This window comes from Aplidium turbinatum, chromosome 3 (genome assembly GCF_918807975.1).
Source record: "Aplidium turbinatum chromosome 3, kaAplTurb1.1, whole genome shotgun sequence".
In the NCBI taxonomy this organism is placed as follows: Eukaryota; Metazoa; Chordata; class Ascidiacea; order Aplousobranchia; family Polyclinidae; genus Aplidium; species Aplidium turbinatum.
Window position 1 is genome coordinate 1,310,366 of NC_137474.1, and position 22,914 is coordinate 1,333,279.

Sequence of the window (22,914 nt, forward strand, 5' to 3'; positions counted from 1 at the left end):
TAAACGTAGGCCTACTAACTGTAACTTCTATACTTTCTAGTTTACGTAAGTTTTAATCCTATAAGCAGCTCGCTGTGCAAATTGCTACGCAATAAACCTTTTTCTTAAACCAATGCTTTTGAGATTGCTGGTTGGTAAAATTTTTGCAATAATAACTGTAGAGAAACTGCAGTTAAATTTGCACCATTATGGTCTTCAATCTCTGCAGCAAAACTGTGTTTTATTAAGTAAGGTTTTGTTGGGTGTTCAAGTTTATTTCTTTTTCTAGGTGTTCCCATGCTCCATTTACAATACGGGGGCGCCACTGGTGCTATAGCCCCAGGCCACACAACCCCCTTGACAGCTTTTAATCTACCTACTACCACCACCACTACGGCCAATGGTACAACTGCGCCTTACGCTTTCTTGAACGGCCAGAGTCAGGTAATTGACCAGGAAACAGCTTTGTGAATTGAAGAATCTAAAACCTATTTTTAAATAGAGGTAACCACCTCTAAAGATTTCTTTCACTGTTTGAAAGTAAGGGCTTTAAATTAAAGTTTGTTTGCTGTGACAAGTCTTATGTGTTGTGCTGTCATAATTTGATTGTATTTTTATTCTACGATTGTGCGCCTGCATTGTGATGTGTTGTCTGAAACTGCAAAGGAATGCTTGTTGTTTCATAGCATTTGTTGAAATAATTTGATTGTCATAAAAGAACTGTGATGTTTGTATTGTCAAGTCAAGCAAATCCGAATCCAGACAACAGGTTTCCATAGGCCTGACCAGTGACCACCCAACTAGGGTGGAGCTTCCATCTAACTAACACAAACACAAGAATTGCTTGATGCTTGTGAATTTGAATTTCAAAAATTAGGAACTCTTCTAAAGCAGAAATCATTATTTGTTTATATTTCACTTAAACGCTTTCTCGGGTGCAGTTTCTACTTTTCAAGATTATTTAGTATGTAAGTGGGGTGGTAGCACCCAGCCAGTACATCACACCCTGGGTAGATCCGAACGATTGTTTTTCAACGATTAACTTGGCCAAGTACCGAATCAAGCCCAAATTGTTAAAGCCAAGGGTTATGTATATTGGTCAATGGTCATTGTATTTTCTAAGCTTGACAGGCCCTTTTAACTTTGTCTCCGACACAGCTGATTCCAATCTGTTTTGCTTTACGTGCAATCTTGGCTTGCTGTTTTGTGTTTTACATAATTTCATTGTCAGTAAGCGTTGAATCACGCAAACCACTTTACTCATTCGAATGTGCTCTAACACTGTGCTTGCTTCCGCGTTCACCTCTCTGCTTGTGACGTCACACAGCTTGTCGGTGAGTTGTCGTCAATTCCCGCCTCTCGGCACGTGCCAGCCGCGGCACAAGGCACAGGCACGCTGACAGTGTGCCGCGACCATCAGTCTGGGAAGTGTGGCCGTCCATTCTGTCGCTTTGTCCACGTCAATGAAGGTATGGCTGGCCGTCACGCATGGCTGGCTGATACGCTCTGTTGGGTTTGCAATCCGGTACTCCAGTAATTGAAGTCACAATTCACTTACAAACAACAATGAAATTTAAGTTCAGTCATTTGGAAAAATAGTTTTCATCAGGAAAACCCGCATCACAAAAAATTAGCTGCAGAAATATTTTATAAACCGACGATATTTTATTTCACCGATGATTTATTTCAATTAATTATTTTTATGGTGATTCACTTTTAATTTGTTGAACTGCTTTGATGAAGATGTTTTATTTTTACCCATTTGTTTGCCAAAGTTTCTTGCCAGCTTTCAGTTAATTTCTATTTTGAAACTACTTCTCTTGATCTGGCAGCTGAAGCTAAGCAGCAATCTTTGGTAACTTCTCAAATACTTGGGTGGGTTTGTCGAATGATACGATGCTTTGATAATTAATTGTCTGCATCGAACGTTCGTTGTTGATTTCCTAATTCCATATGCACTTGCAATTATTGAGTTACTCAGTTGCCGTCTGATGGTTTATTAACATAATTTTACGTAAAAGTTACCGAATAAGAGCTTTCATTGCAACAAGGACAGCGTATCACAAATCCGCCAATGAGAAATTAAAAGTCAAAAGGTCACTTTTTGCTTGCTGGGTTATGTCGTCACGATGTCATCATAAAACAACGCCGGTTTTGTCTGGTATCTGTAGACGTCATAGTCGAAGAGATGACGCTTACCCGGTGCCCAATCCGGTGATACGATTGACAAAGACCTCCACGCGATGTTGATTTAATCGCAGGTGCAGTCATCCTGACGATGTGTGACTACTTTGACGAGTATCTTGTTGAAGAACTCATCCCGGGCAGGGAAGCGAACACCAGACCCTTGTAATCCCGATATCTGTTCATGCTTCGCCCTCTTCGCTATTCGCGACGACATTAGCGCGACCAACCATTGCCTGCATGTGTTTGGTGTGGGCTTTTTCGCAGGTTCATCGTGGCTTGCTGAATATTTCACAATCATCGAGGTTTAATTTTCTGCGCTTTGAACTCCATTGGTACGTTCTGTGATTGAGACCTTGTTTTGCAGATTCTGTTGAAATAAAGGACGACAAAGTGACGGTATGCCACAACGCCACGCAAGGTAAGATTGTTTCAAAGTTAATTTGTTTGTTGCTAAATTGCTACTTGTACCTAGAGCCTGCAAATCGGTTTTGTTTTGCGTGATTTAACGTCTCAACGTGAAATTGACACAAAAAAGACTGATTTGCTGACTAGAGGCAAAGGCCATGAGGTTATCTCTCCAGTTAACGAAGTTTTTTTTTTCCAGGAAAGTGCTTCCGCCCCCAATGCAAATTTTATCATTTTCCCGCCGCCCCTTCGGTCCAGACCTCCAACATCTCCTACTGCGAGCCTCACACAGGGGGAATCACCAGCCTCACAAACCCAACTTTAATGGGGGTATTGACGAATGGGGCCCTCCCCCCGGTCCAGCAGACTTATCCCGCTGTGCTGGCTGAAGGTCCACTGTGCGACACGGTTGGCTGAAAAAGTACAAATTGGAAAAGGATTCCATTTCTTTTCAAAAAAGAAATGACGTCTCGTTGTCGTGCAGAATAGTGACGTCGTCTTACGTCACATTATCCTGTGACGTCAACATACGTCATCTTGTGACTTTATACATACTTTTCGTTTAGTGTTATTTCCATGTTTTCAACCCCGAATCGCTGGAAATCGTCTTATTTTAATCGATTACGAACTTTATGTATTTTCAACGTGTTTTTACGTCGTAGTGCATCATGTATTGTTTTCATTGTTGGGTAACCTTTCCACTGCAAATCAGACTTTTATGAAACACAAGTGAAGAATATTCATTGATTGTTCTCTAGCGTAGAACGCCAGGTGCATCTGCGGACGGTGCCTTTTTTACCAAATTGTTGATCTTTGAGGAATGGTGCCAAGGTTGTAAACAAATGTTTATTGGTCAACAACCTTCAGAACGTAGACGATAGACGATATCCCCCGCTATCTTCATTGGGAGAAGGAGGGTGCTGCTATTACAACCCATCAACGATTTCGACTCAGTTTGGTTATTACGTGGACAAACGTCATACAGACTTCATTCGTCACTGTTGCATCGAATATGACGTCATCCACTAGTTTATTTCGATTGTTTGAAGTCAGAGTCGTCGAAACGTCTGAACTTTCATTGTGGTTAACTTTGTTGAAGAACATTGTCTTGGTATATTCGACAACTTATCTTTGGTCCATAGATTGTCGTCATGCGCGCTTGCTAACTTCAATCACGAAATAAGCTACAACCAAACCTGCCTTCGATTTTAGCCAAAACATAACCTGGAAAAGACACCAAAGCAAGAAACTTTTTTCCTTCACAAGGAGCGCATTGAAATTCCTATCCCTACGCATTACAAGCTCTTGACGCTGTGTTCAGTTTGAAAACAAATTTTAAAACAGTTTTAAAACACTGCCTTTTTCAGTTTGCAAAAGTTATTAGTTTTGCATTGTTTTAACGTCTAGCCACCTCTTGGGTTGTTGGGAGTTCAAGGATATGTTCAAGAATATGGGATTGCCACAGAACCTCTGCCCCTTGGCAGGCTGACAGGTTTGTTTGGTTGGCATTGTCCTATCCACAATGACGTCATGTCGTTATGACGCAACAGAACTTCCCAACATCAAGGTGTGGGGTATCTGTGGGGAGCTACTGCGCCAGCTGTTCTCCCAAGCAGATACTGATCATTAAAAAGTGGAATTATTTTCACAAAGATCCGTGTTTTATAAAACTATTTTCTCCGCTTCGTAGCGCCTTCGTAACAATGGCAGCGTTATCCTTTGTTTAAAACTTCCTTCGAGACCTAAGTGCTTTCTCAAAGCCACTCGTTGCCGTGGCCGTGATCTTGTTGCGAGAAGTTCTAATCTTCGCCTTGTGTTTCCTTGTTTTATTACTGTGTTCAATATCAAGATTCCTAACGTGGTCGTCGGCTTTGTACAAGCCCACAAATTTATTTGTTTATTTTTAGTTTTCAATTCAGCCAAACATGAAGCATTTACTGTATCTCCATGACTCTTGTTGGCCGCGATAATAAGACAAGTTTATGTCCATCAAGCGGTCATCCCCCTCCCTAGCAAATGCTTGGCATAAAATTAAATCTAATATTTAAAAAAGCTGATTTGAAACTAAATTTGATTCCACGAATCCTTCAATGAGTTTTATCTTCATCCAGTTTGTGATACAACAACACAAATCTTTATTTTCTGGGATTAATATCGTTTGCTGAAGGTTTTCAACCAAAACCAATTTTAAATTTCTGCAGCTTTTAATGGGAGCTCGGATCAGGAATGTGATGACGTCATTTTACGTCGTTGTAATGAAAAGTAATATCGCTTTCATGTGTTTTTGTTGTAGATCTCTTGTGTGTTTCATTGAGTTTTTATTTCTATTTTGATGCGTTTTTTTTTTATGTTGGTGTGAAGTTGGGTCGAAAATTCTTGACACAATTTGACGTCACTGATTATGTGAACGTCATCACAATGTTGGTTTCTTCAGGCCGAAACGCATGTCATTGATGACGTCACAACGCCATCGAGATGGTGCAATTTTCCCTTGTCCAGTGTTAGCGTAGACGTAGATCGCCGCAGCCGACGCTTTAACGCTGTCCATCAAGATGGGCGCAATCATTCTGCCCAGCTGGATAATAATGAATTTTTCAATCTCCGCTGATCAAACGCTTTCAAACGTTTTATTCATGAAACACCGCCAAAGAATTAATTTGAAAGTTAATTTATACCTAAACAGCAAATGAGCTGTTTTTTTTTACATTCAATTCATCAATTTTAAACCAAATCTGTGGTAAACAGCAAAAATTGCTGTTTTTACATCGTTACAACGTCTCTAGATGTAAGAGTGGTTATCCAACTGGGGACAAACTCTTTGTTGCTACTGGTCATGGTCGATAATTGTTTTATTCAAATGGAACTCGCTAGGTCCATCATAAGGATTGTAGATCATAGAGATGCAAAACTATGTCCGTTTTTGACTTATCCGCAACACTAGAAAGGGGTAACACGTTTTTTTTTTGACAAAATAATGTGCTTTTCATAGGTTTTATAGTGCAGACTGAAGTTGGTTTTAAAGTAATTTCAGGATTTTAGTTGAAAACAAACCAGCAGCAAAGCGTAAACAAATGTCAAATTGGCCATCGACCCTTCTAATGTTGGCGGAACAACGGGGTTGCGTGTCCCGTAATGTACTGTCCCGAGTCCATCAGCACTTGCGATTTTGGCATCCACAGGTTTATAACTATCAAATGTTAATCCAACCTCGCCGCTAGCACGCCGCTTTAATCATGTCGCAAGAGCTTCACTTGTGGCACACAGTGTCTAACCCCTTGGCAACAGTTGCTAAGCAACGCCGCGCTTTATCACAATTGAGCCAATTTGGATTAAAACAGTCGCGAAGGTGCCTAGACCTTCAATGTCTTGTGATTGATGATTTCTATTTTAATTTGAGTTTTTCCCGCGACGCCAGAGCGGAAATCAAGAATGTTCAATTTGATTTCTTGGAGTTATTATTCAGGATTTTATTTTATAACCACCAAGTTAAATCTTTACTCGAGAGTTCATATTATTTTTGTGTCATTTGTTTCCAAAACTCCTGGCAACGTTTCTAAAAGTTGCAGATTAGTTATAGTAGACATTGTTTTACGTCACAACTTCATTGGTAATCGAACATTCGGAACACGGGAGTGTACAATGCACTCGTCGTATCCTGCGCGGAATACTTGTGTCATTTTATGAATTATTTTTTTAAAGTATTTTTGCAATCTGATACGATGCGGTTTCATTTAATGCAAAAGTATATTGAATTTGTGTTGAAATGAATGTTTGAAAATTGAATAACAACAATTTCCCATCGCCTCAGCAATAATTGGCATTTGTGCAATTCTATGTTGCTGTGAAGCAGCGTCCTGAAAACGTCAATTATCGCTCTATATCTGTGACATCATCGATACGTCACCACCATATCATTGTTTTTATTAAGATGTCCCAGTTAGCAAATTTTCGTGCTTTTGATCCACGTTTTCAGACGTTGAATCAATGTACAAAGAACAGACTTTGCTGATTGGACGTTTACCACCCTAGCCAGCAAATCAGTTTTCTTTTACGTTGCTTCAACGGTTACAGATGCTGAATCAACTTAAAAAAAACTGATTTTGACAGTGACGGCTAAACTACCCGACAGCAAATCAATCGCACTGGTCAGCAGCAAGTTCTGATCCGAGACTCAATTAAGCGATTTTTAAAGGGTTTTTGACGTTGATACCGAAAATGTTTTCATTTTTTCGCCAGCTCGCCAGGTTTTCGAGCTATTTGAATTTTTGTTTATATTTGACTTAACAGTGACAGTTTTGACCTCAAGCTTGCAGATAGCAGATTTCACAATGCATTTTAGAAATGTATTTTTATATAACTAAATTCGTAAAAATACCTAAAATATTAAACTGCAAGTATTTTCAAAACCTGTTATGCAAGAAAAAGAACACAGATTCGGAATCAGTGCATAAAATAGTTAAACTTAGTTGACCGTTAAACCGTCGTTTTTACATTGATTCAACATCTGCAGATTTGCTGTCTAGGTAGTTTGAATTGTTTTATTTTATGGGTTCCCTAACTACCGGCCTTGGTTGGGACCGAACCTGGTCCCTTAAAGCGATTCTAAAAGTTAAAAAAAAAACGAAATAATGTTTTTGAAGCAACTATTTCAAGTGAAAGTGGCTGCACCTTGAAATTGGTTTAAACTTTAGAGCAAAGTGGAGTTGATATCGTTTTTACGTTCGTTAACAATTAATCAGCGTAAAAACAAACGATCTTTTTATTTTGCAATGTACAAACGCACTCGCACCTTACTGTGCCTTTGCAGGAGAGAAATGCATCTCTGTTGAAGTTTTAATCTTTACAAATATTTTTCAATATTTTACTACCTTTGCTCAATAAGTTCAAGGCTTTGTTGATGACGAACGTTTCATGACTTTTGTTATTATGACATCACTGATAATGTTGGTTGAACATTTCCTTGTGGGGTTGTGTGGAGAATTTGTATTTTATAGACAGATGTTGATTGTTTGACCTGTCTAGTTATTAAACAAGAACTTATTCCATTGTTTTGTCAAACACGCTCCAAACGGGAAAGCTCAGGAATTATATGATTAGATAGACCGGGAGTCGAACCAGACACGATAGCATTTTACGACCAGCTAGACAGGAATTCGAATCACAGACCTTTCTGTCGATAGCATTTTACGAGTTGCTAAATCGGGAGTCGAACCGGGCCCAAAATGTTTTTGGTTGAAAGGAAATCCGAAAATTTAATTTGACACGGGATTGCCTCGAGGAGTTGGGTATAACAATCCAACTGGTATTGCAAAATATACCCCGACGAAGCAGAGATTCGAACTGTGCATCTATGGTTTGTTGACCCCACACCTAACCACTTCGCTAACCTCGGAAGTTGCTGATAAAGTTCTTCATAATTCTTTTGAACAATTTGCAGCTAACTTTTTGCATCCATCGCATCGATTTCTAATGGTAGCCACTTTAACAAGTCGAAATTCTGCCACTGCGAATGACTACAATGCAACCGTCAACCAATCAGAACATGTTACAAGAGGCTACCGTCCAATTGTGATCCTTCTAGCACTCATCCAGAGAGTTAATGCTTGTTTTGAACTTTATTTGGTAATTACAGAAGAAAAAGAACAATAGCAGTAGTGGGAATCGAACCCGCGTCAATGAAAAGACTACTTTCTAGCCCTAAGCCAACCAGCTGACAAAAAATCCATCACTTAATTTGCTTTCTATCATCTTCTTTTCGCCATTTTTTACGTCACTTAAACCGTAGCTTATGATTGGTTGACAGTTTCATTCTAGTTAATTTCAGTGGCAGAATTTCGACTTGTTAAAGTGGCTACCATTTCTAATGCACTGCCTGAAAGTTTTTATTGCGTTTTTCATGTTAAGCACTCTGCGAAAATTTCTGTGAAAGGTTTGAGTTCAACGGTCTTTTGTGAAACATTTATAGAGAAATCTGTTAGAACTGTTTTTTTTGTTTTTTCTGATGTAACAGTTTTACGACAGACAAGTTGCTGAGAATTATCAGGAGCCTCCATCACTAGAAACTGAAGCATGCGGCTTGCCGAGATCTGCCGAGAAAGAACCACGATGGACTTCGCACTCAGAAAAACGGATTTGGTTGGTTTTAAATCTTTATCCTCGGACTGACAAAACCTTCACAGATTATTTCTGGTAGTTTCCGCAGCCTACGTGTAAACTGTAGAGGCTGTTGACGCAGGGCCGGTTACTGAGATTGACAGTTTGAAGTGTGTCGCCGGAGAAATTATTCCATTCACTAGATTCCGCTGAATGTAGAGCAATCCTGAAATTCGTTGCTCAAGCGCACACCCCGAGAGTCGAACTTGCACCCCGTAACCACTGAGCTAACGGGCAATTTTTATCTTCCCCGGCAGATTCTAGAATGGTTCAAATTCAGTTCTGATAAGAAATCCTCGAAACACTGCTCTGTTGCCACAATAACTTCTGAACTGAGGCAATGTCTGGATAGTCCGACTCAAACTGTTTTGCGTGAGGTCAAAAAAGGCTAATTGCCACAGAGCAATGGCAATAAGAAAACTTCTTTTGTTTTAACCAAGAGGCAAGAGCTGTGTGAACAAACAATGACGTCACTAACACAAGAAACGATCAAGTAACGTATTTATTCTTTATCGGCAACGCTTCATATGACAGCGGCGATGCAACAAAACGAACGTATAATGACGTCATACTACGGAACTGTGTTTCAGTATGACAACTGACGTCACAAAAATCAATTGCGGAACAAAATGTCGCTAAGTTTGTCGGTTGTGTCTTTTTAATTTACCCATTTAACAAAAATAGGAACGGTTTGAAATAAGTCGTCAGAACGAGTAAATCATTGGTATAGTTGTCGAGGCAGGTTTGCATGGGGACAACAAGATCTTGATCAGTATTTCAACATCGCTGGACCGCCAGTTTATCCTCGTAACGCAAGGCAAGAAATGAGATGAGAAGCATGAATGACGTGGACATTTAGTGATGACCTCAATAAATACGTCATCACAAGAAGCCGCTTTCGTCATCTTAGGGCACCAAAACACAAAAAGCACAAAATTTACACACAAGTCATAAGGTCTGGAACAACAGGTCAATTTTCGCAAAGAAAACGTCAACCGACGTTGTTTCTAAGCAAGTTGTCATCGGGTTGTATGCTGATCCACAAAACAAAAGGCTTGATGACGTAACAAAACAATTTACAAACACAATGGGACAACATTTGGTTTAAAGGACTCTCCACATTGGGAAACCATGAGGCAACTTCACACAGAAATCGGGTAAGTTGCGCATTGACTTGTGAGAAGGTTAAACTCTTTAGGAAAGTTTGCGGTCTAATGTCACCCAAACAATCACTGTAAGTGTAACTGCTTAAATAAATGATCAACAAAATTATATTAAAATCAAAATATAGCTTGCACAATGAAAATTTTGTTTCTGATACGTATATTTATTGTTTACTATAATTGCATTGATATTTCAAGAAACAATTCAAACAACTCGACAATTTTTCACACAACGTTGCAGCTTGCAATACATAAAAACTCACGGAATTGCTGATAAATAGCCTAAAAATACACAGATTCACGTTAAATCGATGAAACAATCGTAAATCGTCCCACTCGTCGCATTGCTATGTAGTAACTTTAAACTGTAATAAAATTTCGCGCCAGTTCAAAAGTAAACAAATGGCAGATAAACAACAACACGTTATTTTTTATGCTATGTTTTTCTTGTGCATAAAACACTTTAGCTTTTCTATAGCACATATAAGCCAAGCGAAGTAATATTCGGTTAGTTGTCTTGTATCAAATATCGTTAGATAGCCGCCGCTAGACGGCGCGGCTGCGCATTTTGTTCGAAGCTTTTGGTCTCATTCAACTTTCGCTGCTCACAATGTGAGGTCTGACCAGTCGCTCTTTGTCGTTGAATCGACGCCTAACGTCGGCCGAGCGCCGCCTGTTGATATTGTCGCCACGATTAGGTTGTCCGGTAGGTGGTATTGCGACGTCACTTCTCATGCACACGTGGCACCTGCTGATACGTTGACGCAGAGTTCCCGCCTTTAGTGTCTCCGATTGAGGGGTTCTACAATGATTGTAAGCAAATAGTCACCGTTGTATTCAAGCACATACCAACAATAGTTTCATTATTTATCACAAATAAAATTTGCATCTTTGAGTGATAAATGTTGATCATATTTTATAGGCCTAAGCATGCTGCAGAAATCGTTTCATGAACAAGATGAACAACCAACGAACAACCAACTATCTTAATAAAGTTCAATTCCCGCTCAACACACATAGATACGCACCACTGATGATCTCAAACAAGGGTGCAACTCGAGCATGGCGTCATTCATTTTTGTTCGGTTGGGGCCTTTAATGATTTTGCATCTCCCCACACCCCTTAAATCTTAACTTAACAGGCTGTATCGCCCTTGTTGGAATCATAAGATCTTTATTCAAATAGAATTTATGTACTGAATATGTATTTTAAATATGTTTATTTAGTTGGCAACCCTGCTCACCTGAACTGGTTGTCGGGCATGATCGTAGCCAGCCAGAAGCTGTAGCCGTTCGCGTATTGGTTGCAGGTACCGCGACCGTGGCACTCGATGAATGGACCTGCACGGAAGTCCTCCAGGCAGGAACCGGGAGATTGGAGGGCCTGGCCGCTACCTTCGGCCCCAGCGCTTGTGTGCTGGGAGACAAAACGGAGAGTTACTGATCAATTCATAAATCTATTAAGTTGTTACAACCCGCCCCATAACTCGAACGATTTCTTCTAGAAAGCTTTCGCGTGCTGAACATGCTTGTTACGCATTTGGAGAATCAAGCCACATTATTAAATAACATTACCAGCTTTTTCATTATAAACATTTCATAACTCGCTTTATCAACGAGAAACCTATTTAAGCCACTCAGTGAGTGACGTAATGTCACATGACCTCTGCGTTTTGAATAGCTTTGGAAAGCCAAGGTTTACTACACAATGCTGTGATTATAGCGATTTGCACTAGCTTTCACCACAGCGAGCTCGCAGAGTCGCAGCATCAAGCTAAAAGCAGATCGTTAATTGATATCTACATTGTGAAGTAAGCAACGATCGTGCTGCTAAAAGCGAAACTCAATCTATTCCAAACCAAAGTTTGTTTGCAGTATTTACCGATTAAGCAAATCGGTCGATTATGTAATTTTGTTTGCCGACTAAGTTGCTTCCTTAATTACCAACCGTAATCTCCTGATTACAATCTCCAATTACTAATCCACCGATTAACTTTGCAAAAACTAATTATTGATTAAGTAATCTTACTTAATCAACCTTATGAAAAATCGACAGTTGACGAAAACCGACTTAAACTAAATATGGGTGATGGTGGTATAGCAACATATATCAAAGCATCACAATTAAAAGGAGGTATTCATTCGAGGGGGTCGGAGGTAGAAAATGTGACTTTTGAAGTGGTAAACCAGTTTAACCGGCTCGGTGGCTTAGTGGTTAGTGCGCCCGCCTCTGAATCGGTAGGCATGGGTTCGATACCTTGTCGGGTCATACCAAAGACTTTTTAAAAATGGTACTGAATCTAATTCCTGCTTGGCACTGAGTAATGGAGTGGATTCGGGTAATAATGTACTCAGTTGCGCCTCTATACGGCTGCATTGACACTGTCTGCTTTGTAAAGCGCTGAGGAGCAACGCATTCTACGATGGATACAGTGCTATATAAAAACTAACATTATTATTATTAACAGAAAACCATTTGGACCAATAACACTGTTCGATGTTGAAACATATCATCGTCGTTAGCAACCATTAAAGAAGACTTTGAAATTATTTATAGATTTAAAAATAAAAATCTAGTACGTCCTTAGTTCAAGCAAAAATGTGACATACTCACCATTACAAAACTGTATCCTATCCACAGACTTTCCCACCCATCTGGGCAGTTAGGAATATTGTCGGACTGACTATGAACAGCGATGGTCAGGGAGGGAGTCTCACAGACGGAACAGCGGCTGATGTAAGGTTCAATATCGGAACCTGCGGACAACAACATCAGCATCATCAATCAAATGCTTGATCACTAAACTACTTTGTTTGGTTCAGTCGTTGCTAACAAGCCAAAGACTGGCTGCTCTCTAGTAGCCTTCCAGTATACAGTAGACCAGAATAATCGTAAACCAGCAGTCTAAACCAAGAAGTTGTCGCCCGGAGGACAGGCTATTTACCACCATTGCATGTTGGATATGTTTCCTGAACGACCTTTTTATACTCAATAATGTCTCAACGTGATTTAAAAAGTGCTCTGATAAACTTGACTTGAATCATCAGAACATGCTGAGCGAATGAGTGGTATGTCGCCGGATAGTTACAACGTCTGTCATCGACAAACGTTCAGTCTGTAAGCCACGATTATTGGTTGAGCGTCAGTGGTTCAAACCCTGTTCACACCAGGCACGCTTTCTTGTCGTCCTGCTCGCGCCGCTTTAAGATCTCAGATCTCTAAAGTATGAAGATGATCCCAGACCGTCGCGATCCTTGATCTCTGTATTCATCTTTATCTATAACAATGTCGGACCCGTTCTCTTTGAAGCATCGTTTAGACTAGAGGGTTTCTACCACTCGGCAATAAGCCTGACGAATCTCATCTGATGCTACTCAACGAAATTGGGGTGATGACGCATCAAAGACACACATGTGTCCCGATAGCTCAGTTCGTTAGCAAGTGACTTCTGAAACGAAGAAACTTAACATCAAGCGGCGCTGGTTCGACTTTTGGGGTGTGCGCTTGAGCAACGATTCAAAGCCTCTACAAGTTTGCGAAACTGCCAGGATTAAGCTCTGCAAGAATCTTTCCCAGTCCGAGGATAAAGATTCAATCAATCAATGTGAAAAAACAATGACCCACCTGTGACAGCCTCCATAGACATAGGGAAGGGTTCGGGAGTGGACAACCAGTATGAGTAATCATTCCTGGACGCCACGCGACAGTTGTTGTTGACGTTGCAGAAGAGGAACGGCATCGTGCTGAATCGACGTAAGCACGATCCCGCTGTGCCTGCAAAACCCTCGAGATTGAGACAAGTCCAACTAGACAAAGGGGCATTGTCAAGAAAGGGTGAAAACAATGCAATAGTTAGATACAGAATAGGAACACACCACAAGTACCGAGAGAATAATCAAGTGTCAAAGTCATATGGGACATATGAAGACACACACGTCACAAAGATGCGACCATCATTCAGTAGGTTCAGTTGGCACACGAGCTTCACTGTCAATAGTGCTGTGCTCAAACAAAGCGACTGATTTTTTTAAATGCTCGGCAAAATCAGATTTTCGATCGAAGTTATTTCGCCAACCTAAATCTTGCCCGTGGGCTCGTTCGTTCCCTTGTATGAACAACAACGAGTATCCATCCCATAACTTGTTCATTCCATTCGGACAATCTGGAATCTCGGTTGTCTGGCTGTGTCGCGTCACAAAGTAGCCGTGGAAGAGAGCGCCTGGACCAGCTGGACCGGGAATTCCATCTCTTCCGTTTGATCCGTCTCTTCCGGGTGTTCCGGAGACCCCTAAAGAAAACGAGGAACTTAGTGATGAATTTCCAAGATAAATTTAATAAATAAAATATTTAAGCAATCTCTTGGAATAAAACTAGTCTAATTATAAAAATGATGTTCAATTATGTGTTCAAGGTTTCGATAGTTGCTCGTCCAGCTGTTGCCAGACAAACGCAAATTTGATTTATTGAATAGTTTACATTTCTTTTTGGGTTAAGAGACTTTAAGTGAAATTTAAAAATCATTAGCAAGCAGGCACCAGCAAAAATAGAACAATTATTTAATTAATCTATTAATAAATTGTTCATTGAAAGGTTACTTAGGTTTTTCTCACCGACTTCGCCCTGAGCCCCAGGCTCTCCACGATCACCGGGAAGTCCTGGGAACCCGGGATTTCCATTGAGTCCTTTGTCTCCCTTTGACCCAGCCTGACCAATTGAACCACGACGTCCAGCAGCCCCTGGTCTTCCTGCACGACCAAGTGGGCCAGTTGGTCCGGTAGCCCCCTTTTGTCCATCTCGAACAATGGGTAAAGCGTCGTCTCCAGGGAGACCGGTAGCACCTGAAAAATAAGGATTTAGCTAAAACCTGATAAATAAATTTTCATCATGATGTCCTTGTTATCCGACAGAAATTTGTTGAAACAAAACTCCTTTCCATCCACTTCATTTCAAACCCGATTTCAATCGGGCAAGCTCAACAAAGAAATAGAATTTGATCGGACTAATCACGCCTGGTTGTATTCCAGCTTTTTTATATCTGCTTCTATTAATAAGTATTCAGTGGAAGGGCTATGCCGGTATGTGGTCGGAAAGATAAAGACTATCTTTCACATTTCAGCCTGCATCACACTGCCAATTCACTGGATTGAGTTACAAGCTACCGATACGAATTCAAATTTGTGATTTATTGTGTTGGAAGTTAATCCTAAGATGGAGAAGGCTTTTTTGCAGTCTAATTCTGGCAACAACCCGTGCTTGCAGCTCATCCTCTTTCAGAGGATACCGCATTCATTAAAACAATATTTTATTCCTTATTACCTTTCTCTCCATTCCGACCAGAAACTCCATCTCTTCCTGAACGCCCGTTTCCTCCTGGCTCTCCTTGCCTTCCGGGAAACCCATCAGCTCCAGGCTCGCCTCTTTCCCCTTTCATCCCGGAGGGACCACGATTGCCTTCATACCCCTAAAAACGATTAAATGTTTTGTTGAGGTTATGCAACGGATCAACAGATGAGAACCCAATGTCCGACACCCTGTGGAATTAGGTCCAAATCCATACGGAGACAGACCGAAAATATTTAGTTGACATAACTGCTAAAGCACACATCGAGACGACCAGGTCCTTGAAAGGATAATTAGGGTCCGGAACCAATAAAATCTTCCGGCCCTAAAGGCATTTTTAAGAAAAAACGCATTATATCTAAAGAGTACAAAGTTTTTCCTTCAAGTTCCTGGACTCGTTAAGATTATGAGTCCCTAAAATCATCTCGGGCGCGAGTCCAAAAAGTACCTCCTTGACTTCTCGTCAACGCTGCGATGACTAAAACTTATTTTTTGTCGGTAAGGAGCAGAATACGCTCCCTCACTGTGAAAGAAAAGTTGTGTGAGCGTTCCCATACTGTGTTGCAGTTGTTCCACTCCCATCCGGTTTTAGCTTAAGCGTGGGCTTTTGCTTTCATTGTTGAGAGTCAACCAACTAGGACGATTTTACCCCCATTTTAAAGATATGCCAGAACCATTTACAAATAAATGACTGGGGTGTTACTACTCACTGGGTACCCACGGTCCCCTTTGGCTCCAGAGGTTCCATGCAATCCAGGTAGTCCCGGCTCTCCAGCTTCGCCTGTTTCACCTTTTTCGCCAGGTTTTCCATTGTCACCTGGCAACCCTGGTGGACCCATGAGTCCTATAAAAGATTAATATAATTTCAATAATTCGATAAAAAAAAATTGATGTAACCGCAATCACTGAGCGATTATTCGCCGTATCCAGGCACAAACTCCTTCTGTGGAAGATTTAGACTGTGTGGATGGAAAGTCAAGGAAACCAATCTTTGTGTCCACCTTCAGGCATGCCTTTAAGTGTCCTGCCAAAAACACAGCCGCATGCTCTTGAGCGGTGTTAAACCGGCGCCCTTTAGAGCGTCGTGCCAGAATTCTCGTCACTCGGCGATGTAACCGATACATAACGGTTGATGATGAATGATCATAGAGTTGGCGTTTGGTAACAAAGAGGTTGTTTGTTTAAGGTAAACTGAAAACGATGACATCATAAAACCAGTGGCTTATCAACGCACAGAGGTGATTGTTTAACCATTATACCAAAGTTAACTATTGTACTTTATAAATCATTTTCATTCAGGATGTTCAATTAGCGATAATAATTCACTTCTTGAAAGACAGGGTTAAATGATATTATGAATACAACTTAACATCGTGTTAGAGATCTCTGCATCCAGTGGCATCGGAAAAGCAGAACTTAGTTTTCATCGAACGCGAGAATTTGCCTCAGAGAGACCTGGGCTAAGCTAACTTCATTAGCTCCTGTTAGAATTTGTAGTTCTACACGTCAGCATTCAGCAACTAAACTCACCGTCACTTCCTATCAAACCAGGAAGTCCAGAGGGGCCACGATCGCCTTTAACCGAAGCTCCGCGTGGTCCAGGCTCTCCGACACGACCACGGGGTCCGTCCTGACCCATGGGACCAGGCTCTCCTTTTATCCCAGTGAAACCAAGCCGACCCTAAACCAAAAAGAGTTCAGTAAAGTTTGCCGAAAACAAATTGATGGATTGCGCCGCTCTTCTAACCAACACAGCTGGTACAACACTGCATTGAATTCATGATTGTTAACGACAAAGTTAAGTCTAAGGCCTTCAACCTTTGACTGAAAAATAGACAATAGTCTCTATCCAAGATAAAAAGCTGCCGAGCAAGATTATCGCAGACAATTTCTTTGTTTAAAGTAACAAGTCGTTGCCGTGTGAGCTGTGGGAATGATGGCCCATTGTTTTGTCACACTTCGTGAAAATATTTTCCATAGTACAGTGGAAGAGGCTACTAAAGAGCAGCCGGTCTTTAGACTCGTCCAACACAGAAAGATGAAAAACAAATCCAGTGTGACGTCACGGGTGCACGAGGGTGAAGGGTTTGATAAATTATCTGGACAATTAGATGGTGGGTTGCACAGTTTACACATACCTCAGGACCAATGGGACCGGGCGCCCCTTTTTCTCCAGTCCGGCCAGGTGGTCCCCGAGCTCCAGGAGGGCCCATAATTGATTCTCCGGGAGCGCCCCGGTCACCGCGAGCACCAGGAACTCCATCCTTGCCTGGAAATCCTTCTATTCCCATTTCACCAGGCTCCCCAGGCATTCCGTCCAGACCTGGAAACGTATGCATCACAATTATCATCATCATAATACAATCACAATCATCCATATCTACTACCCGGGAAAGAAAACAATCTTCGCTCCATGTCTATGACATTAGTTCTTAAACTTGGACACGCGTCCCTAGGGGCGCTCGATGGTGATAGGTTGTTGCACTAGTATGCTGCTGTGTTGCTGGTTGCTGTTTTGCTGGTACACGCAGCCCATGTAGCCCAAAAAGTTTAAGAACCCCTGCCGCATGAAATAAATAAAACAAAGTGGCCCAATGTACAAAGAACATAAATCGTTTCCAAACACGTAGAAAAAAAAATAAGGAAAACAAACGAAGTATATTTAGGTCGACTAATTGATAAGCCAAGTAACAATATCACGTGAGATCAGATGTGTACGAAATAAAAAAGTCGTCAACTAAGTTGCTTTAACATAGAGAGTCATTATAAAAAGTGGTGTTGGTGTGGAAGACTACAAAAATAAAATATAAATCGTACCTCGTAAACCCCGGGGGCCTGGGGGTCCTGCTGAACCTGGAAACCCATTTGCTCCTTTCGGACCTTGTGGTCCAACTCTGCCAGTAAATCCTTCGTAACCCTGGTTGCCTTTGTCTCCTTTAACTCCAGGCTCTCCAGGCAAGCCAATAGTCCCGGGAGCACCATCGAATCCCGGGGGTCCTGGGAAGCCATCTACTCCATTCAGACCCTGGGTGAGCAAGTGTCAGGTTGTTCAATTAAACTTAAAAACTTAAATTCGAAAATTATTGTTTAATGAGTCCGGTCTTTTCCAGAGAGCCGATCTTTTCATTTTTATGGTTCCGTTCCACCTCTGAGTATTGTCATCCGCTCAGCCGAGTGGGCACTATTGTATTTATTATTTTCTGAAGCTGGAAAGATAGACCGTATCATAACTACACAATTTCAAATAGGAAAATACGTTGTGAGTCAAATTTATAGAAATATATCCAGTTAAATATTATCTTTTTATGCCCTTTCCTTGAACAAATGAAAGTATTTTAAAGTCATGCAGCATTCACTTTGTGTGGAGCGACATGGTCTTGAGAAGTTATTGATATTTTTTATTTTCAGTTAGAGTTAAATTTATGTTTGGAAAGTGAGCACAAAGAACATGAGACAGAAACAACTATTTTTTTAACAGATAAAATCAAACTATCCCTACCGGTGCTCCAGGTCTGCCGGGAGTTCCAGATAAACTGTTTCGTTCCCCTTTGTCTCCTCTAGGTCCAGGTGGACCAACAGGGCCCGGCGGGCCCGGTAAGCCGTTGTTACCTTGGGGCCCTTCTTTCCCGGCTTCTCCAGGCATCCCAATGTCGCCCCTGTTCCCAGGTGGCCCTACAAAGCAAGACTCGTTGAGAAGAACACTAAGAACCGCGGTTCTACCAATGATGAATCAATCGTTCATTTCAGTGAAAGCGTTTCATTATTACGAAAACAATCCACACATTATGAGTGTACAGACGGGCAAACGTGAAAACAGGTTGTAGAAGATCCCACAGCAAGAGATCAACCTATTAACATAGAAAGTAGTTTGAAACAATTTGCTACACTCACCAGGTTGGCCGGGCCTACCAGACCTGCCTCTTCCTCCTGCTTCGCCTTCAGGGCCAGGAAGTCCTGGAAGTCCCACATCTCCAGGTTCACCAGGAGCCCCAGCTTTACCAGGCATTCCGTCAATGCCTCGATTCCCCTTCAAGCCAGGCTCACCTGAGAAGAAGTGAAATGAGTGACGTCAGCTTCAGAGTGACATAATCAACAGCCACAGCTGGAGGGGGGGTACAGCCACAGCTGGGGAGGTACAGCCATCAGCGATCGCACATCTGTGGTGAAGGCTTGACTAGATGGAAGATTTTTAAGGTTCCTTCTTATTGTTGCGTGCTGATGTACTGTTTATGTTTCACTATCACGTCATATTGCATGTATTTTGTATGTACAATAATGAATAAACTTTGGCATGTTTAGCTTGGGTTCCTTTTCTCTTTTTGTCTTGGTGTTCACCTTATTTTCGTTTTGTTTGCAACCTAGCTGCGTTTTAGTAGAATAAATTTCCACTTGACGATTTGTGGTTGGATTAATTCTAACTGTTTCTTATCTTGGGGTCTAGTTGACTTTGTCAGATGTCGACAAGACAGCAATTACAAGTTGCATCGCTGGTCAGCGTTCTCTTGAAACAAAATTGACTCTGGTACGCCGTGCTATCGGTGTAGCCTCCACGCTAGACATTTCTACAATCGGCTGCCGAGAAACGTATCAACATAATGTTCAAATGAACTGAAAAATATTTTTCCAAGTTGGCCTTTCGGTCAAAACTCCTTAAATCAATAGATAAAAGCTATCCTCCATATTTTACAGCCCCACTGTAGCCTACTGTTTCACGGAATCCTTTATTACACCCACTTACCGGGCTCTCCCTTTCTGCCATCTTTTATTTGACCTGGAGGGATTTGTGCTGGATCTCCCTTTTGACCCTGACGCCCCCTAGCTCCAGGTGGGCCATCTTCCCCAGGAATTCCCGGTGTACCTGGAACGCCATTTGTGCCTGGCTCTCCGTCCTCACCCGGGGTACCGCTCGGACCACGAAATCCTGAACACACAAATTATCAATTATCGTTGATGCGAGATACAAAAACTTTTTTGGAGATATGCTATGAATTAAGTTTCACTTTTAGGGGCATGATTCTTAATTATGGCAGAAGTGTAGATACTAATCAGGCAAATCAGGCTAAAACTGGTCGTTTGTATGTACACTTGGATATCCGTAGCCTACTGTTGGCTAGATTAGACCAAGTCTTAACCGACCAAGTGTACGCGCTGCACATACTGTATTAGTAGGTATTGTGAAAACATAAAAACAATACAAACAAACCAACACAACAAAATAATAAAAAAACAAGTTTTCTTTTAGCTTAATGCTGAAGGTTTGCTGTGATAATAGCTTTTGGAACACAGTTCCCTGGTCATATGCAAATGATGAGTGTCAGTTGCCTTCTTTAGGTAGTCTGGAATTGAAGCACCAGTTTTAGGTCTGACCAGCCTAGTACATGATCAACCAGTTGACTAACACACCATACCTGACAAACTGGTTCCTCAGCAGCAGTTTTCAAAATACGATGATTAAATTTTAATGGCTTTATTTTTGTGATGAATTTCACAGCACTGTTGTGGGGGATTTCTCTTCGCCGAACACTTCTGGGATCGAAATTCAAATTTGGCAACTAACTTACCTCCTGGCCCAACTCTTCCTCTCGGCCCAACTTCTCCAGGCACGCCAGGTTCACCGTTCACTCCATCGGGTCCGTCAAATCCGTTCCTGCCAGGCGGGCCGGGTGGTCCTTCTGGTCCAGGTTCTCCAGGTCTTCCAGGCGCTCCTGGTTCCCCGAAACGCCCCTTTTCTCCAGCAAGAGCTTGTCCTGGAGGTCCATCATCACCACGTCTTCCTGGAGGACCGGGTTCACCTATTGCGCAACAACAGTTTCATGTCATTTATTTCACCATAGAAGATTGAGCTTGTGGTTTATTATGTAACGAAGAGGCTACAAAAGCGTAAGCCACTAATTTGCATTAATTACCTGACTTAAATATTGGTGAAGGTTTATCGTGCCTCAAATCTAAGTATGACTGATAGTTAATTATTTAGATTAAGTGGACGGGATGACAAGGAAGTCAATCTCCTTAACTCAAGTTGTTTGAAAACAAAGATGTATTTCAACTTTGAGGATAATATCCCTTTGTTGCAGCCTACTCATTCCGATCATAAACGCATAGCAACCTTGTGAAGTTTTTATCATCAAGTCCAAAAATACCTGAGCTTCCTGACAGTCCGCGGGGGCCAGGTGGGCCCATAGGGCCTTCAATGGCATCCCCTGGTTCGCCTGGGGGGCCTTGAAACCCCCTAAATCCTTGAGATCCTTTGTCTCCTAATAATTTTAAAATTCAGAGTTCACATAAATTGCTTAAAAATTAGATTTTTAGACGTTTACAATGAAAGAGGTTTCAAGAATTCAAGCAAAGTAGAAAGTACTGAACCATGTCGTGAAATAAATTAAATTATTATATTTTCAAAGGTTAATTTCAAAAACGGTGAATCTTGGGTGGTAAAAGGATAAAACTTCGGCCCAGAGGCTCACACGACGACGACGGCAATTTATCTAAAACTACCTCACTTTAACTCACAAAACAAAGATGTTGATGGAGCAAACTGTTGAATGATGATCAGTAGGAAGATGGAGGAAGATTAAGCAAAAAAGGAAGGAATAAAAACAAACTAAACCAAATCGGTCAGGATCAAAGAAAGCAGAAAGTGAAACAACGGGACGATATTTCACCATCATTTGCAAATCGGGTGATATACTGTAAATATCTCCAACTCAAAACAGAATTGCCAACCAGAAGCTTCAACAAGAATCAAAACTGATGATGTGTATTTGTTAATACTTTTACCTTCTCTACCGTCTTGACCGGTCGGCCCTGGTGGCCCTTCGGGTCCTTCTGGCCCCTCTTCCCCACGATCACCGGGGACACCTTGGTCTCCTTCGATTCCTCTTTCTCCTCTACGTCCAGGACGGCCTGGCCGTCCAATTCCCGGCTCTCCCTGAATGAAAAAGTATCACTAAAAGAAAGTCCCATAGATTTATTGTCGAGGCTGGACAAGTAAGTGTTTAGCTTTAAAAACAAATGTTCACACTTTTTACCTTTGGACCTTCTAGCCCGTCCAAGCCATCCGTCCCATCCAGACCTTTGAGGCCAGGAACCCCGGGCTCCCCGTCATTCCCGGAAATCCCTGGCCTCCCTTTTTCTCCTACTTGTCCCGGTATACTGCGTCCAGGTACGCCAGCTTGTCCTTTAACCCCCTTTTCTCCAGCAAACCCAGAAAATCCAGGAGCACCTTTCTCACCTGATGAAATACAAACCCAATTGAATGTAGTTGTCACGAGGGTAGCAACAATGGAACAGAACGAAGATCACAATTGCTTCATGGTGACAACAATCCATGACGTAAGAGAACGGCTATCACGTCATTCTTGAGTTGAAATGTCCCTCCGTGCGACCGTACAACTTGGAAATGGAGTAATTTCAGAAATGAATTAGTTTGTGCTCAGAGAGTTTAAACTAAGTTTCCCTACTCCCGGCTGGTAGACATGTCAGTTGACAATTATCTTTTCTTAGTGTTGGTTGTACTTTTAATGAAAGTCGATCGGACTGATGTTAACTCACACAAGAGGTACCGCAATGAACATCATATAAGGTAATGAGAAAAGCGAAATAATTGCAATTGTATCAATTTTTTGAAGAAAACTGCCCAAGTTTCGTGGTTTTCGTAGTTTCGTTTTGACGAAATGTCATAAGAGA

The 22,914-nt window shown here is 41.5% G+C and overlaps 2 protein-coding genes across 6 annotated transcripts in view; one reads left to right on the plus strand and one right to left on the minus strand.

Annotated features, from left to right (window-relative positions):
* Positions 1 to 7,616, plus strand: part of LOC145766893 (muscleblind-like protein 1) — a 49,861-nt gene extending 42,245 nt beyond the window's left edge. For 2 of the 3 annotated variants that reach the window (XM_082578597.1, XM_082578598.1), the window contains 4 exons: positions 269 to 423; positions 1,307 to 1,448; positions 2,531 to 2,584; positions 2,771 to 7,616. In XM_082578597.1, coding sequence (XP_082434723.1) covers positions 269 to 423; positions 1,307 to 1,448; positions 2,531 to 2,584; positions 2,771 to 2,988 — 569 coding nt within the window. In that variant the 3' untranslated portion in view covers positions 2,989 to 7,616. The remainder of the gene's footprint in view (positions 1 to 268; positions 424 to 1,306; positions 1,449 to 2,530; positions 2,585 to 2,770) is intronic. The other variant, XM_082578599.1, reaches the window with a different exon arrangement.
* Positions 7,617 to 9,208: 1,592 nt separating this feature from the next.
* LOC145767472 (uncharacterized) overlaps positions 9,209 to 22,914 on the minus strand; it is a 47,754-nt gene continuing 34,048 nt past the window's right edge. For all 3 annotated transcript variants that reach the window (XM_082579298.1, XM_082579299.1, XM_082579297.1), the window contains 18 exons: positions 22,257 to 22,459; positions 22,006 to 22,156; positions 21,369 to 21,482; positions 20,790 to 21,020; positions 19,967 to 20,149; positions 19,120 to 19,272; positions 18,728 to 18,900; positions 18,046 to 18,253; positions 17,367 to 17,551; positions 16,759 to 16,909; positions 15,939 to 16,072; positions 15,205 to 15,349; positions 14,499 to 14,726; positions 13,964 to 14,176; positions 13,513 to 13,662; positions 12,502 to 12,644; positions 11,132 to 11,304; positions 9,209 to 10,689 (listed from right to left, as the gene is read on the minus strand). In XM_082579298.1, coding sequence (XP_082435424.1) covers positions 10,479 to 10,689; positions 11,132 to 11,304; positions 12,502 to 12,644; positions 13,513 to 13,662; positions 13,964 to 14,176; positions 14,499 to 14,726; positions 15,205 to 15,349; positions 15,939 to 16,072; positions 16,759 to 16,909; positions 17,367 to 17,551; positions 18,046 to 18,253; positions 18,728 to 18,900; positions 19,120 to 19,272; positions 19,967 to 20,149; positions 20,790 to 21,020; positions 21,369 to 21,482; positions 22,006 to 22,156; positions 22,257 to 22,459 — 3,149 coding nt within the window. In that variant the 3' untranslated portion in view covers positions 9,209 to 10,478. The remainder of the gene's footprint in view (positions 10,690 to 11,131; positions 11,305 to 12,501; positions 12,645 to 13,512; positions 13,663 to 13,963; positions 14,177 to 14,498; positions 14,727 to 15,204; positions 15,350 to 15,938; positions 16,073 to 16,758; positions 16,910 to 17,366; positions 17,552 to 18,045; positions 18,254 to 18,727; positions 18,901 to 19,119; positions 19,273 to 19,966; positions 20,150 to 20,789; positions 21,021 to 21,368; positions 21,483 to 22,005; positions 22,157 to 22,256; positions 22,460 to 22,914) is intronic.